Here is a 16,114-nt window from a genome sequence, read left to right as displayed (position 1 = left end):
TTCTCCATATGTAAAACTGGGATGATGATGCTTAGCCATAGATGTAAAGCATTTGGTGATCTACAAATGATCAGTAAGAGCTTAGTACTGAGATGTGAAATGTATGTTGTTAAATAAATAAAATTGTTTGACTGGCAGGAGATTGACAAGGAGACTGACAAGCAGTGGAGAGGTGTTCAAATGTTTATTTGTAATTGGAAATTTATAATTGGAAGATTATTTTCAACACAGAATGTTCTTGCAAATAGTCTTATTTCGCAGTCACTGTTAATGCTTCTCTACTTACTATCTGCAACATTTCCATTTCTTGGAAAATTGTTGACACCTGTTTAAACCCTTAACTATGTAATTGTAGCTCAAATTCTGAGTTTTAAAATAACACCAGACTTGAGCTCTAATTCCCAGCCACTGTGGAGATACTGACATTTACATGATTTTACTTCACACTAAAATAATTCTGAATCTACCATTCTCAATTATTTATCTGATATTGCTAATATATGTTCCTATTAACATAAAGTTAACAGCATATGAACTTGATCACTTCTTCCAAAAAAGTTTTATTCCTTATTTGAGGATGTTTAAATTTTGTGATGTCGCCTTTGCCATTAGGTGGGTGTCTGCCCAATATAAGACAATCTCATGCACTCTTTAATCAGTGCTTAGAAATTATACCACAGTGATAGACACCTTGGAAGTACTTATGAGCCAGATTTGATGGGATTTTGAAATCATTGGCAGGATTCTTATTGATTTTGGAAGTTAAATCAAATACTAAAATAGACAATCTAGAATTTTTTTTTATACTCATGAAATCTCATAGCAATGCCTAGGATTCCCAGAGATTAAAATTTTTTCCTCTCTAGTTTGCTGGCCCCACACCAGTGCTTGGGGAAAAATCACAAAGGCGTTGTCTAAACTAAGAAAGTGCACTATGTTGGGAGAACGTGTTAAACGCAACCTGGCGATGTTATCTTGTGCAGACAAGAAGTGTTTCAAAATGTTAGCTGGTCAGGGTTAATCTGAAGAGCCCCCCAGTTTCCAATGAGGGTAGAATGTACCGGGGAAGGTCACTTTTTACACTTGTGGCTATAGCATGTACAAAAATCCCCAGTGGATACAAACCCCATGCCTCTATTTCCCCATCTTTAAATGGATATAATACCAAGTTTTGTAAAGGTCTTGTAGCTAGTCTGATGAAAAGTGCTCCAAGGTCTGGTCTAGATTAAAAAGTTAGGTCGACCCAGCTATGTCACTCGAGCGAGAAAAATCCCTACCCCTGTATGACATAGTTCAGCTGATGTAACCCCTGGTGTAGACAGTGCTACGTCAGAACAGTAGAACCTTGGAGTTATGAACACCTCAGGAATGGAGCTTCTTCGTAACTCTGAAATGTTCATAACTCTGAACAAAACATTTTGGGATGTTCTTTCAAAAGTTTATAACTGACCATTGACTTAATACATCTTTGAAACTTTTACTATGCAGAAGAAAAAATGGAACAAGCACAGAAACGGTTTATCAAATCTTTTTTTATACTTTTTCCCTTAATTTTTTTAGTAGTTTACATTTAACACAATACTGTGTTTGCTTTTTTCTTTTTTTGTCTCTGCTGCTGCCTGATTGTGTACTTCTGGTTCCAAATGAAGTGTATGGTTGACCAGTCAGTTCATAACTGGTGTTCGTAACTCTCAGGTTCTACTGTAGAAGAATTTTTCCATCAACCTAGCTGGATGAGGTGGATTACCTGTGCTGTCAGAACCCCTCCTATCAGTGTGTAGGTAGTGTCTACATTGAAGCACTACAGTGGTGCAGCTGCATCTGTGTTGCTATAGTGTTTCAAGTGTAGTCACAAGTCTACAAAGTATTTTCTCTCATTGGACCAATACTATGATTTGAAAATGGGAAAACTCTGATGCTTGATGCCTATATGTATCATTACCTTTTTGAGCCAGCCAAATTACTTTTATCATGATTCTCAATTTTTAATATGTACTTATTTCTTGCACAGACTTGTAGGGGGTGGTATTTTAGAGTTGTGTAAGTAGTATATTATATTCAATACTGAGCTGAGATTTTGTATGTTAAATACTATTTCCAAAGGAAATTAATAGCATAGTGAGAATTTGAGTTGTCTCCATAATATGAAATGATGATACTTCACCTTTCTGAGAATGTTTTATAAAGGTTTTATTTCCGGACTCCCTGCAAATATATTCAGCTGATCCATAACAATCCACTGTTTCAAATAATATCCTTTCCCCAAAGCTTTACTTTAGATATCTTCATGGGCAGTTGTATACTGTTGTAAAGCTGGAGTAATCCTAGGGGATGTATTATAGTAGCAATATCCATGCATTGATATTTGCAACAGCAGTTAGTATGAACATTTTTGCTGTTTTATTTCCTGGTAAAGTCATCTGCGAATTAAGCCCAGCAATGTAGTTTAAATCTAAAAAAAGGCAATAAGGTTGTCAATCCTGCCTTGATACCAAATATGATTTGCTGCCTTCTAGTTTTAAATCATCTATGATTGATAATTTTCAGGTTTAGGGCAGTTGCTTAAAAATTGGTAAGCTTTAAAATCTTCTATATATGCTGAAGTGAGTTATGTGAAATCTTATATCAAAATTTTACTTTATTTTAAGTTAAATTAATACTCTTGGTTTAGTGCTGGATTGAAAGCACTAGAAGACCAAAGCTGCATCTCGACGCACAGTTACCTGTAACACCCCACCCACCAATGTGCCTCATTCCTGACCCAGTGGGTCACCTCTAGAGGTGAGAAGGAAAGTTTTTAGTCCAGGAAATTGAAGTGATTGGAAGCTGTGTGTGAAAATCAGTTCAGTTTTTTATGGTGACCATGGATTTGGGTGCCCAATTTAGGTATATCATTTTAAAATTTCTGAGAGAAATGTACTGGTCAGTTCAGTACATAGCTTTCTTGCTGATAAGTGTTCCTAATACAAAACACAATTATGGGTGTCAGTGGTGATGGTGTTTGATATGGAAACCTATTCTCTAAGAATTTGACTGAAACCAACAGATGTTCCAATGTAGCAATGTTTTTAATGTTCACCTTAAACAGGAGTTTAAATTAGACATCAGACTGCAGGAATCCTGCATTATTCTGGGATTGTACTGATGTCAACCAATCCTCAGCAGAATAAGAGTGAAACAATGTTGGTCTGTTTCAGTGTGGCACTCCAGCTGGGGCATGTGTGCAAGATTCTCAGCTGCTGCTGAAGGACTCAAGAAGTTGCACAGGTGTTGAGAAAGTCAGACCTTTTTTTTGGCTCAAACTAGTCCCCTTTCCCTTCCCTCCCACTCCCAGCAGCACCTGAGAATCACATTGTCTTCATCATCACAGCTTCCCAGGATTGTCCTTGTCAATCTGCTGTGGCTACTCACAAAGCACAGTAGGCTACAGCAGGAGATATGAAGGCATGATCAGGTGTGTGTGGAGCGTTTTAAGAGACCTCAGAAAATTCATAGAAGTGGAGGGAAGAAATGGAGAAGAGAAGTCAATTGCTTGATTTTTATGGAAAATGTTATATCTGTATTATATTTAGTCGGGCTGGTAGCCAAAAAGAACTCTGAAACAAAACTACTCTTTCTTTCCTTTCCCATCTTGCCCCATGAATGAAATAAACTTTATCTTGCTTTTAAAGGACATTGCTGTATTAGGCCCAAGACGAGGTGTACCCTGCTTCATTTTGATTGTATCCAGATATGCTTCCTGTACTTTCCCCTTTCCTATCTGCTGCCTCTTTCTGAGTATATGCTAGGCAGTGTGTGACAATGGACAAAAGTCCTGCTCTCTGAAGCACTTGCAGAGCAGGATTTTTACATGTTTTAACACCCTGGCACAGCCTATGTGAACAGAGCAGACTAGATGGACAACATGATGTGCACATAGTGCCCCGGTTTCAAAGAATCCTCTTGCCTTGAGGCAGTAAATGGGTTTCCTAAATATGAATTTAGAATTCTGTTTTACAGTCCAATTTCTAAAGAAGAGATAGTGACAGGAAAGATGGCTTAAAAAGAGCATTTCTAAAGTTTGCAAAATTTAGAGCTGTCTTAAGGTTGTTTAAGAGTTTTCCTAAGTAATCTTAGATGTGTGTTTAAGTCTGAAATCTGTATAGCTTTAACGTTGCCTGTTAGTCATATGAAATTTTTTGATTTTCAGTTTTTGCTTTTCTAATTCAGTCTTTCTCTCTGACTTAATATAGAGAGAATGTCAATGGAATTAATTAACTGGACTTCTCACCAAAGGAAATTCAGAATACTCATGTTTGTAAAGCTTTTTCCTGTGTCCTATGCTAAAGCATCACCAGGCCAAATTCATCCCTGGTGTTCTATCAAAGTCAGAGCGTATACAGTAGTGAGGAAAATGGACCAGCCTGCATAAGAACAACTCTAATTAGTCCAAGGGGGTGTGAAGAGCTCATTTTTTTTCCCTTGGGCTGTGTCTCTCCATTGACATGTCATAGAATTGTAGGAATAGAAGGGACCTCGAGAGGTCATCTTGTCCACCCCTCTGCCCTCATGGCAGGACTAGGTGTTATCTAGACCATCCCTGACAAGTGTGTGTCTAACCTGCTCTTAAAAATCCTCAATGATGGAGATCCCATAACCTCCCTGGGCAATTTATTCCAGTGCTTAACCAATCTGACAGTTAGGAATTTTTTCCTAATGTCCAGCCTAAACCTCCCTTGCTTCAATTTAAGCCAATTGCTTCTTGTCCTATCCTCTGAGATTAAGGAGAATAATTTTTCTCTCTCCTCCTTGTAGCGACCTTTTATATACTTGAAAACTATCATGTCCCCTCTCAGTCTTCTCTTCTCCAGCCCAACCAAACCCAATTTTTTCAATCTTCCCTCATAGGTCATGTTTCTAGACCTTTAATAATTTTTGTTGCTCTTCTCTGGACTTTCTCCAACTTGTCCACATCTTTCCTGAAATGTAGTGCCCAGAACTGTACATACTACTCCAATTGAGGCCATATCAGCACAGAATAGAGCAGAAGAGTTACTTCTCATGTCTTGCTTACAACACTCCTGCTAATACATCCCAGAATAATGTTTCCTTTTTTTGCAACAGTGTTACATTGTTGACTCATATTTAGCTTGTGATCCACGATGACCCCTCAGATCCTTTTCTTTAGTACTCCTTCCTAGGCAGTCATTTCCCATTTTGTACGTGTGCAGCTGATCTTTCCAAAGTGGGTTACTTTGTATTTGTCCTTATTGAATTTTATCCTATTTACTTCAGACCATTTCTCCAGTTTGTCCAGATCATTTTGAATTTTAATCATAGATTTATAGATACTAAGGTCAGAAGGGACCATTCTGATCATCTAGTCCGACCTTCTGCACAACGCAGGCCACAGAATCTCACCCACCCACTCCTACGAAAAACCTCACCTATGTCTGAGCTATTAAAGTCCTCAAATCGTGGTTTAAAGACTTCAAGGAGCAGAGAATCCTCCCTCAAGTGACCTGTGCCCCATGCTACAGAGGAAGGTGAAAAACCTCCAGGGCCTCTTCCAATCTGCTGTGGAGGAAAATTCCTTCCCGACCCCAAATATGGCGATCAGCTAAACCCTGAGCATATGGGCAAGATTCACCAGCCAGATACTACAGAAAATTCTTTCCTGGGTAACTCAGATCCATCCATCTAATATCCCATCTCAGGGGATTAGGCCTATATACCCTGAATATTTAAAGATCAATTAATTACCAAAATCACATTATCCCATCATACCATCTCCTCCATAAACTTATCAAGTAGAATCTTAAAGCCAGATAGATCTTTTGCCTCCACTGCTTCCCTTGGAAGGCTATTCCAAAACTTCACTCCTCTGATGGTTAGAAACCTTCGTCTAATTTCAAGTCTAAACTTCGTGGTGGCCAGTTTATATCCATTTGTTCTTGTGTCCACATTGGTGCTAAGCTTAAATATTTCCTCTCCCTCTCCTGTATTTATCCCTCTGATATATTTATAGAGAGCAATCATATCTCCCCTCAACCTTCTTTTAGTTAGGCTAAACAAGCCAAGCTCCTTAAGTCTCCTTTCATAAGACAAGTTTTCCATTCCTCAGATCATCCTAGTAGCCCTTCTCTGTACCTGCTCCAGTTTGAATTCATCCTTTTTAAACATGGGAGACCAGAACTGCACACAGTATTCTAGGTGAGGTCTCACCAGTGCCTTGTATAATGGTACTAAAACCTCCTTATCCCTACTGGAAATGCCTCTCCTGATGCATCCCAAAACCGCATTAGCTTTTTTCACAGCCATATCACATTGGCAGCTCATAGTCATCCTATGATCAACCAATACTCTAAGGTCCTTCTCCTCTTTCGTTACGTCTAATTGATGCGTCCCCAATTTATAGCTAAAATTCTTGTTGTTAATCCCTAAATGCATAACCTTACACTTCTCACTATTAAATTTCATCCTATTACTATTACTCCAGTTTACAAGGTCATCCAGATCCTCCTGTATAATATCCTGATCCTTCTCTGAATTGGCAATACCTCCCAGCTTTGTATCGTCTGCAAACTTTATTAGCACACTCCCACTTTTTGTGCCAAGGTCAGTAATAAAAAGATTAAATAAGATTGGTCCCAAAACTGATCCCTGAGGAACTCCACTGGTAACCTCCCTCCAGCCTGACAGTTCGCCTTTCAGTAGGACCCATTGCAGTCTCCCCTTTAACCAATTCCTTATCCACCTTTTGATGATCATATTGATCCCCATCTTCTCCAATTTAACTAATTCCCCATGTGGCACGATATCAAACGCCTTACTGAAATCTAGGTAAATTAGATCCACTGCGTTTCCTTTATCTAAAAAATCTGTTACTTTCTCAAAGAAGGAGATCAGGTTGGTTTGGCACGATCTACCTTTTGTAAAACCATGTTGTATTTTGTCCCATTTACCATTGACTTCAATGTCCTTAACTAATTTCTCCTTCAAAATTTTTTCCAGGACCTTGCATACTACAGATGTCAAACTAACTGGCCCGTAGTTACCTGGATTACTTTTTTTTTCCTTTCTTAAAAATAGGAACTATATTAGCAATTCTCCAATCATTCGGTACAACTCCTGAGTACAATCCTATCATCCAAAGCACTTGCAACCTCTCCTATCTCGGTATCGTCTGGCAAACTTTATAAGTGTACTCTTTATGCCATTATCTAAATCATTGGTGAAGATATTGAACAGAACTGGACCCAGAACTGATCCCTGTGGGACCTCACTCATTATGTCGTGTGTAGTCTTTTTTTTTTTTTTTAAAGTGATGCCTAACAGACAACTTGATTTAATTATCCCTTATATATTTACTTCGTATACCACAAGAACTAAAAACCAAGATGAATATTGTTACTGTAATCAAACTTTTCAATAACAATACATGCTTTAAACCCCTCTCTCAAGATATGGCTAAGGGAGGATTAAAGAACTGATATAAAAATCACTACTTAATTGAAACAAGTTGTAGGGATCTGTTCAATATTAGATGATTTTCAAAATACAGTTTGTTACCAGTGTCTCAGAATGGACCGGATAACAACTATTCATTTTTTTGCAAAGCAGAGAAGTGATGCTTTAAATCTATGTATCCATGGACTGTGTATCCATCTAGGTGTATTTTTACCAAAAAAGGTAGGATGTTATGTATTTCATGAGCTGCAGTAACTGAAAAAAATCTGACGGGTGTGTACTGGTCTTAAGTTTGAGCTATTTGGTGAATGAATCTTTTAGTGATCAAAAATTAAATTGAATACGAATGAGAGAAATTTCAAGGTTTAACCCATAAAATCAGTTATTCTCCCATCAATCACTAACTGGAATGATACATTCCAAAGTTGATTATGAAGACACTGTGCAGTAAATCTGACTTCTTCACACGTTACTTTATTACGTGCCATAATTCCCGTCCTGGCATCGAAATACCCTTTTATACCAATAGACTCATGGAATATAAATTAACTCATAGAATGTACTATTTGTATGCTACATTTCACAGTTGGAGAGATTAGATATTGGTTCTTTGGAAGTATCACTTCCTCATTATTCTGCTTACCTTATTACTGTCTGATTAGACTAGCATACAGTATCTGTGTATGGTTATGGATGGATTGGTGTCCATTTGTAGGATGATGCACAGGTGGTGGTATACAATTTTTAGTCTTGCTTTAGTTCACTTCTCCTTTCTTTACAAGATAGTTTCTATGATCTACACATAATAGCAATGCCGATCACAGAAGATGCCACTGACTTTACAATCAAGCTAGACCATGACATGAGTGCTTGGGGCAGTGGGGTGGAGACCAGACTCTTTTTCCCCAAAGCATATAAAATGGCTTGGTATAGATATGCTTTCCAAAAATTGTAGTCTAAGTATCTGGGTGAAAATGCTAGACCTATTTTTATGCTGTGGCTGATTTTCTACTAGTGTCAGCAGTGTTATTGTTTACATCAATGTCGGTCTGTTTACTCTAATATATTAATGGAAACTTTTGGGGTTCTCCAGCTGGCTTTTAGGTATAGCCAAAATATAATAAATTATCAGTAAATATGTATGAAAGACGTCATAGCTGGTAATAAAGACAGATGGTAGAACAGAATCCTGCTTTAATGATTAACTGAAGTTGGAAATTATTTCTTTATACTGTAGATAAACTTGGTGAGAAAGCAGGACAATGGCATTTATCACTGTAACAGCAAATATCCCACACAGTTGTTTCCATTAGGCCTAGAGATGCCTGAATCTGAAAATGCTCAAAACAGTAACAAAGCAGAGCTTAACAGGTCAGAATTGATCTATTCAGTTCCATCTTACATAAACATCTGAGTTAATGGTCATGTGCTTTGGTATAAGAGATTCTTTGTGTGGCAGAGATACTGTTACTAAGGCAATAACCTTTATACTGGATCCTTGCAACTAAAACTTATTATGCAGTAACCAGCCGATATACAGGGACAGTTCTGATGATGCAGGAATTTAAAAGTGGAGTTGCTGGACAAAAAAGTCAATACTAAATAACACTGGTGCATTTTATTTTAATTCTTTCATGAAAAATTTACTGATGGCCACATCAGTGCAAATGCAGTTTTATAAGCACCTCACATGGTTTAATTGAAGATGTTACATTTTCATCAGTGTTTAATAGGAAGCACAGCTGAGAATTTCAGTTAGACAAAATAACTTTGAATGGGAACTCCAGAATGCAATATTAATTTAAAATTAATAAAAGCAAATATGCTGAATTACTGAAACTTCTAAAAGATGTTTAGGCCATTTTATATGGCTTCTTCTTGTTAAGAACTGTGTTCAGTTCCTGGCGCTGCTGAATACTGGTCACTATTGGGAACAGTGAGGTATAAGGCAAGATTGTCATTCTTCAGCACACTTTTTTTTGGAGATGGGAGGAAATGGTGGGAGGGGGAGAGTTGAGTGAATTTCTTCCACTCATTCTTGAAGCTTTTAGTGTGGAAATAGTTGGGATATTGCAACTTGTATGTCCCTACAAGTTGGAATTACTACAAACACAAGCTCTAAGAAGCCCTTTCCTAGGGGAAATGGGGAGAATAATAAAGGAGTTAATGTAATGAGCCCCGTCCACATAATTTTTAAGCCATGCTAGCAACACCAGATTAGTCTATAGCACAGATTAAGAACACTGGTAGAGGGGAAAAATCATTGTGCACAATATTCAAGGAAACCTAGCTAGATTCTTACTGACAGCAGTCTTTGCTAGTATACTTTTATCCCCAATGTAGAAAGGGTTTAATAGTCTATGTAGTGTGGAGAATTATAAAAAATTATTTGTATTTTCCTTGTCACTTTCTTGTACTAGTAATCTGCCTGCATTCATTCCTTTGGATCCCAGAGCCGTGTTGATGCCCCAGTCGCTGCTGCTGTTTAACACCTATATTCCACCTTCGGAGGCAGTTGTGAGAAGACAAAACATGATCTATGTGGGGCTATGAAATCAGCAGTACTCAGCATTTTTTGTCCTTTACCTCCAGCCAAGACAGAACTGTCTTCTGTCTGTCATGATACACAAAGGAAATAGAAGCCTGGATGAGGAACAGCTGGTTTAAAATGATCACAGGATAGGCTGGACTGATGCTAGCTGGAAGAGAAGCATTTTGAGGACTACCCATGGGCATATGGTGCTGCCCAAGTTCAAGATAGTGCGATGCCTAACCTTGCTGGGCTCTGTACTGATGTTGGTTATCAAGAGTGGCTTTCTATATTTGGGTAGCAAGAACACTCCATTTCCCCCGTGCCCCACATATCCATCTACTCCAGGCTGGACTATTGTAATTCACTCTACCTGTGATTGTATTGGAAGTTTACAAGGAAACTGCATTACATTTAAAAAAAAATTCTTAAGAGAACACCCTACACTAATGCTACTCACAGGTTTCCCGGCTTGTCACCAAAGCCATTGCTAGGATACTGGTACCGGTCTGCAAAGCCCTTAACAGGATAGGCCCATGTTATCTCAGACTGCTGCTTTTGTCAGGATCTTCCGTAGCAGCTGCTATTGTTTGGTGTGCTATATTTAAATGAGCCCAAATATAAACTTGAGAGAGGCAGAGGTTGCAGTGCATGACTCGCTTCTTTACCAAAGCACCCCCAGAAAACCAAAAGAAAGCACAGGCAGCACATCAAAAGGCCGAAGCTGAGAGCTAAAGGAAAAAGCAAGAATGAAGTTGTGATTAAGAATGAAACTGGTTATTTACTTAGTATCTTTTTTGCTTTCCCTTTCCATTCGTTCACTTGGCAACATTTTTGGAGCCTTTTATATTTTCAGAGCACTTCAGATCTTTTGGCTTTTCTATCTAGAGCATTGGTTTTCAACCTGTGGCCCACGGGCCTCTGGGGATCCGCAGGCTATGCCTAAGATTTCCAAAGAGGTCCATGCCTCCATTCAAAACCTTTTAGGCACCCGCAAATGAAAAAGGGTTGAAAATCAGTGATCTTGAGGAATTATGTTCTTCTCTCCAAAAATAGAGATGTAAGTATGCAACTCCATGAAATTCAGCTGAGTGTATATATATAACTGCGTGTTGAAATGTGTAAATGAAGTGTGGAGATGTTGATTAGTTATTGGCATGCTAAGATTTGTAGAAGACTGGAGGTTCTTCCAATGTGTAAGATTTTTTTGGCCTTGTTTTTTGGGAGTAAAGGGTATTTTTGAAGTAGACAAAACTTGGATATATGGAGAAGAGGTCTGAGAAAGTGAGATTGGCAGAGGTTGCAGTGGTTAAATAATGTAGATATCATTAGAATTCAAAGTAGTGGGCCTGGCTGACAGGTTTGGAAGTCAAAGGATCAGTACCGTGTTAGAGTATATAGTTCAGGTCCTAAATTCATCCATCACTCCTTTAGAATTGGAATGCAATGCAAATGGCATGCTGAGTTGGAGAGTAGGGAGGAAAGGGAACTGCCTCATGTTGCTCTGGAGCTAACTTTCCGCAGCAAAGACTTCCTCTCGCGTGACTTTCCAGCCAGAGAGAAGGGTTGCTGAAAATTTATAAAAATTGTGGAAATGTTATTGGCTAGAATCAGATGGAGGGGTAATACACTTATAAAAGGTGATTAAAAACTGGGTTTAAAATAGCCATTTAGCAATTTAACTTTTAAACACGAAGCTGTGCTATTTAGAAGAAACATCCATTTTTCCTACTACCTGGGTAATCTAGCTTTCAATGTAAATGAGTTTTTACCCTTTTTTAATAAAATGTTAGTGGATATTTCAAATGTTAAATAGCATCTGTCACGCCCTGGTAAAACAATGTTTGTGTACACAGGAAAAATCTGTGACAGAGCACAAAAACTAGTTAATAGTTGTTCAGTGAACATAGTGGAGTTCTAAACCTAATGGGAGTGCTATTGTAATACAAATGTTACAATTGTAAAAAGGCAGCTTTGACACACAAAGAAGCATTTTTTTTAGCATGTAGTCTTTCATCTTTGATTGCTTTTTATTGCTGTATAATGACATGATGGCATAGGTTTGCAACTAATTCTCAGCGGATAAATTCTTGACCTTTAGAAGACTTCTGTAGTAGTTATAATACAAATATCTATACCTGCGATCGTTTTCTTTAAACAAGGCTGCTTATGAAATATTGCATCCTACCTTTAAGATATTTCTTAATACTAAACTTTTAATCTTTTTTTTTAATTACTAATCTGTTTGAATGAAATGTTTTTGCAGAGAATAATACTATTTTATAAACTGTATATGTGAATAGATTACTTATGTATCTAAACTGTGATTGGGCATTAGTTTATAAAAAACGTGGGTCCCTTTTTACCTATGTACTGGCTAGCTCTCAGCAAAATATCTTACTGGGCTGTAATGTTGGTGCATGTTACAGGTACTCAAAACGTCTCTTGAATGATTAACCACATAGTTTATGAAACCAGTGATCCCATCTCTAAAACTCTGATTTGCTGTGGCATTATTATATCTAGTAGCCATTGTGGTCAGATACTCAGTATTTCTTGGTATTATAATCCGTGTTAATAAATTAATCCCTTGTTTTCCAAGCACAGTTTTCCTCTAAGCTCTCAAACTCTTCCAGAAATCTCTCTTTATAACTTCTGTCTTCTTGTTTGTTGACATCATGGAAGTGAGTCTGATCTTTCAAGGAGCTGAGCATGTTCTACTCTCATTTGATGTCAATGGGAGTGGTGAGTCCTTGGTGCCTCTCAAGATAAGGCCCAGTATTTGTAATTCTTGGCTTGCAAGAGCAGCTGTATAGAAGTGAAACACAGTGTAAAGAGTGAATTTAATCAGGCATGTTAAGAGGTTCATAAAGATTCATATATACGCTCTTATGTTCAATATGTTTCTGTTCCTTCAACAGCTACATCCCCTCGAGTTTCTTCAGAGCTAGAGCAAGCACGACCTCAGACAAGTGGAGAGGAAGAGCTCCAACTGCAGCTTGCATTAGCAATGAGCAGAGAAGTTGCAGAGCAGGTCAGTTTCCTGTGTATTACAATCATTCTCTCTCTATGCCCTAACTGCAAAGGGGAACACCATCTTCCATGAACGCAATTTGGTTTTACTCCAGGTGGGGAGCTGTGTGAACCAATAGCCATTTTGGACGAGGGCAGCTGTGGCTTCAGACCCATTGAGAATAAGACATGGCTCATTTCAAAATGGTTGCCATCTTCTGTGGAAGAACATTATTCATCAGTCCATCCTGAACTTTCAGTTATGAAAAATTATTGCAAAAAAGATAAATCCTTTAAAAAAAAAAAACAGCATACAAAACTTCAGTGAGTTGTAACTATAAACTACTAAGATTGAAGAGCGTGTTATTCTGTTAAGATCATTTGGGGACCCCCCCCCCAAAAAAATGGCCTGACCTGGAATGCTCATTTTCCTAAATCACTCATTATTAATTAATTTTAACTCAAGCTAGTCTGATTTTTTTTTTGTAACTTCACAGAAAATTCATTCTGTATTCACAGTAAATGCTGTAATATTGGGGAGATATTATATTCTTAATACATAACAAAGGAGTTGCATCTCAGCTGTACATTCAAAACTCACCCTTAATTATGGAATCATGCCAGGCACTTCCGTAATGATCTTCAATCTTTTTACAACAAGCATCAATTTAGAACTGTACATTAAATACGAAAGTCCTTATGTCTGCAAAGCGATACCATAAGGAAGAGGATTTTTTTCTCATTTAGCAGTAAAGCTGGAAATAATGAACTTTAAACTAAAACAAAAGCTATAACTATTGGGGAATAAGATCAAATTCAGGAAGTGGTGATGGAATTGAAATCATTTGAAATAAAGTCACAGTTTGACATAAACATATTAGAGATGGCCTAGAGATTTTAGAATCCCACAAAAAAGTGCAGAGTTCACTAGTAGAACTACTCTTGGTTCCTTGTAGACCTAAAAGTTCTATCAAATGTTGAGAGACACTGACAAAAGCCAGGAAATCTGAAGTTAAAGCAGATGCCTCAATCTTAAATGTTTTAAAGGGGAACTGGTTTATAATAATTTGAAGATGGAATATCTGTTTTCTTTACATTCCCTCGTCTTTGTTAGTTCATTATTTAAGCCATCTTTGTTTTACTCATTCTGCGAAAGTTATAAAGAAAACAGGCTTTCAACAAAGATTTCAAGTGGACTGTGTATATAGGTTTAATCATCTGATCTTTAATATTAGTGAACTAGGGTCAGGTTATTTTGACCTGTGCATAAGTGGGGAGATATGCCCAAAGAACCCTCATCACATCATGTGCAAGGGACAATCTGTCCTTTGTAACCCATTGCACACCTCTCTGGTGCAAATGCACCAAAGGGGGCTGGCAAGAGTTGAGGCTATAGCAGGCCTTCTTCCTGCACTGGCCTGCCAAGTGGGCTAGGTTCATGGAGGGAGCAAACTGCACCATTTTAAAGGCACAGTCTAGCCCAACAGGCAGTATCAACAGTGTTGATTTCCTTTGCAGGAGGAGCGCCTCCGACGTGGAGATGATCTGAGATTACAGATGGCTCTGGAGGAGAGTCGCAGAGACACAATTAAAATTCCCAAAAAGAAGGAGGTAGTGCCTTCAATTAAGAAATTCCTGGTTATGCTGCAAAATGATGAAATACAGTCAAATATAGCTTAATCTGATCCTGAATATGCTTTTGGGATTTTGTTGTGGTAGATAAGATTCATCTATGCAGGCTAAAGACCATGCAGCTGATCAAGGGTGTGTAACAGAACAAAATATTGCTTTGTGACACGATGGGCATGTAACCTCAGGGTAATGTAGTCCTCTTTATTAAAGCTTAAAAAATGTTTCTTCCAACAGCATACAACTTTGTTGGATCTCATGGATGCACTGCCTTCATCAGCACCAGCCCCTCAGAAAACCGAAACCTGGGGACCCACAGCTGTAGCAAACCAAACAGACCCCTGGGGAGGATCTGCAGCTACAGCTACCACCTCTGACCCATGGCAATCATTTGGTAAGAATAAACAATGCCAGAAATAGTGCTGAAAAACACTTCCATGGTGCTGACTCTGTCCAAGATTTTCTATATGTGGGCGGACTGACGTACTCTATAACGTAAGTATTTTGATCTAATGTGGTTAATTTTTCAGCTAGCTTAGTTCATCAAGAGAAAACTGTAATGGAAATTTTAATCCATTTAGTTAGGCTTCATACCCCAAAGAGAGGGAAGTGGTAACTGAATTTCCATTTTTCCCTTGGCAGCAGAAACTGTCTCTCTCTCATGCTGGAGATACTCATACTCTGACTTGTAGTTGTGCTCAGCATCAAAGATTAAGAAACTATATTAGGCAGTGACAGGCATCTAAGTCAGGTTGCTATAATTAGCAATCCACGAGCAGTGAATTACAATGTAGTGTTACTGTTCTTAATGAAAAAGTGTGTTTATACTGACATACAGTCAATAGTAAATCAGTTAAATTGTCTGTTAGTTATTTTTTTTATCAACAAAACTATACGGGGTGAAATCTAACTTTAAATCTATTTTTATTTTAATCCTTTATGAAACACTGAAGATTTCTTGACTTGAGCGCTAAATCCAAATGCATATGTATTTGATGTGGAAGATCTGAACCTGCTCATGTTAGAGGGCTGCATATTTAATTTTCTGGGTGTCTTCCCGATTCTTTTTGCTGCCTCTGTAGTGTGCCTCCCAGCAAAATCCTTTTGGGTTTGCCAGGCCTGTTTGGTAATCTGCTTTCAAGGCCCGTAGACACTCGGGCTGTCCAAAGAGATGCTCTTTTATATGAGAGCATCCACCGCTCTTACAGTGAGTCTTCAAACCTCTTCATCTATGGGGACAGATCCAGACAGCATAAGCAGAGAGAAGCGTTTCCTTTCCCTGAAGTGCCCGACAGTTTAGTTCTGCATCCTCAGCTGCAGGCAGTTGTTTCAGGATCCCCTTCTATAGAACACTGTGCGGGAAAATTAATTAAAACAAATGACCCTCAAACATTACTAGTTAAAATTCTGATGCATATCATCTGGGTTGATTTGCTGAGCTATGTAATTGGGTGGAGGATGTATTTCCCAGAAGCTTTCTGGATGGGATTTGGC

At 38.2% G+C, this 16,114-nt stretch overlaps 1 protein-coding gene across 5 annotated transcripts in view; it reads left to right on the top strand.

The window, feature by feature from the left end:
* The window catches only part of EPN2 (epsin 2), a 78,000-nt gene that overhangs the window by 48,844 nt on the left and 13,042 nt on the right, over window positions 1-16,114 (top strand). For 4 of the 5 annotated variants that reach the window (XM_043493607.1, XM_038420021.2, XM_038420020.2 and 1 more), the window contains exons 3-5: window positions 12,901-13,013; window positions 14,510-14,602; window positions 14,858-15,014. In XM_043493607.1, the coding sequence (XP_043349542.1) occupies window positions 12,901-13,013; window positions 14,510-14,602; window positions 14,858-15,014 (363 nt within the window). The remainder of the gene's footprint in view (window positions 1-12,900; window positions 13,014-14,509; window positions 14,603-14,857; window positions 15,015-16,114) is intronic. The other variant, XM_038420022.2, reaches the window with a different exon arrangement.

Source organism: Dermochelys coriacea, chromosome 10, assembly GCF_009764565.3.
Source record: "Dermochelys coriacea isolate rDerCor1 chromosome 10, rDerCor1.pri.v4, whole genome shotgun sequence".
NCBI lineage: Eukaryota > Metazoa > Chordata > Testudines > Dermochelyidae > Dermochelys > Dermochelys coriacea.
Note: the sequence above shows the minus strand (reverse complement) of the source record. Positions and strands in the feature narration are given on the sequence as shown.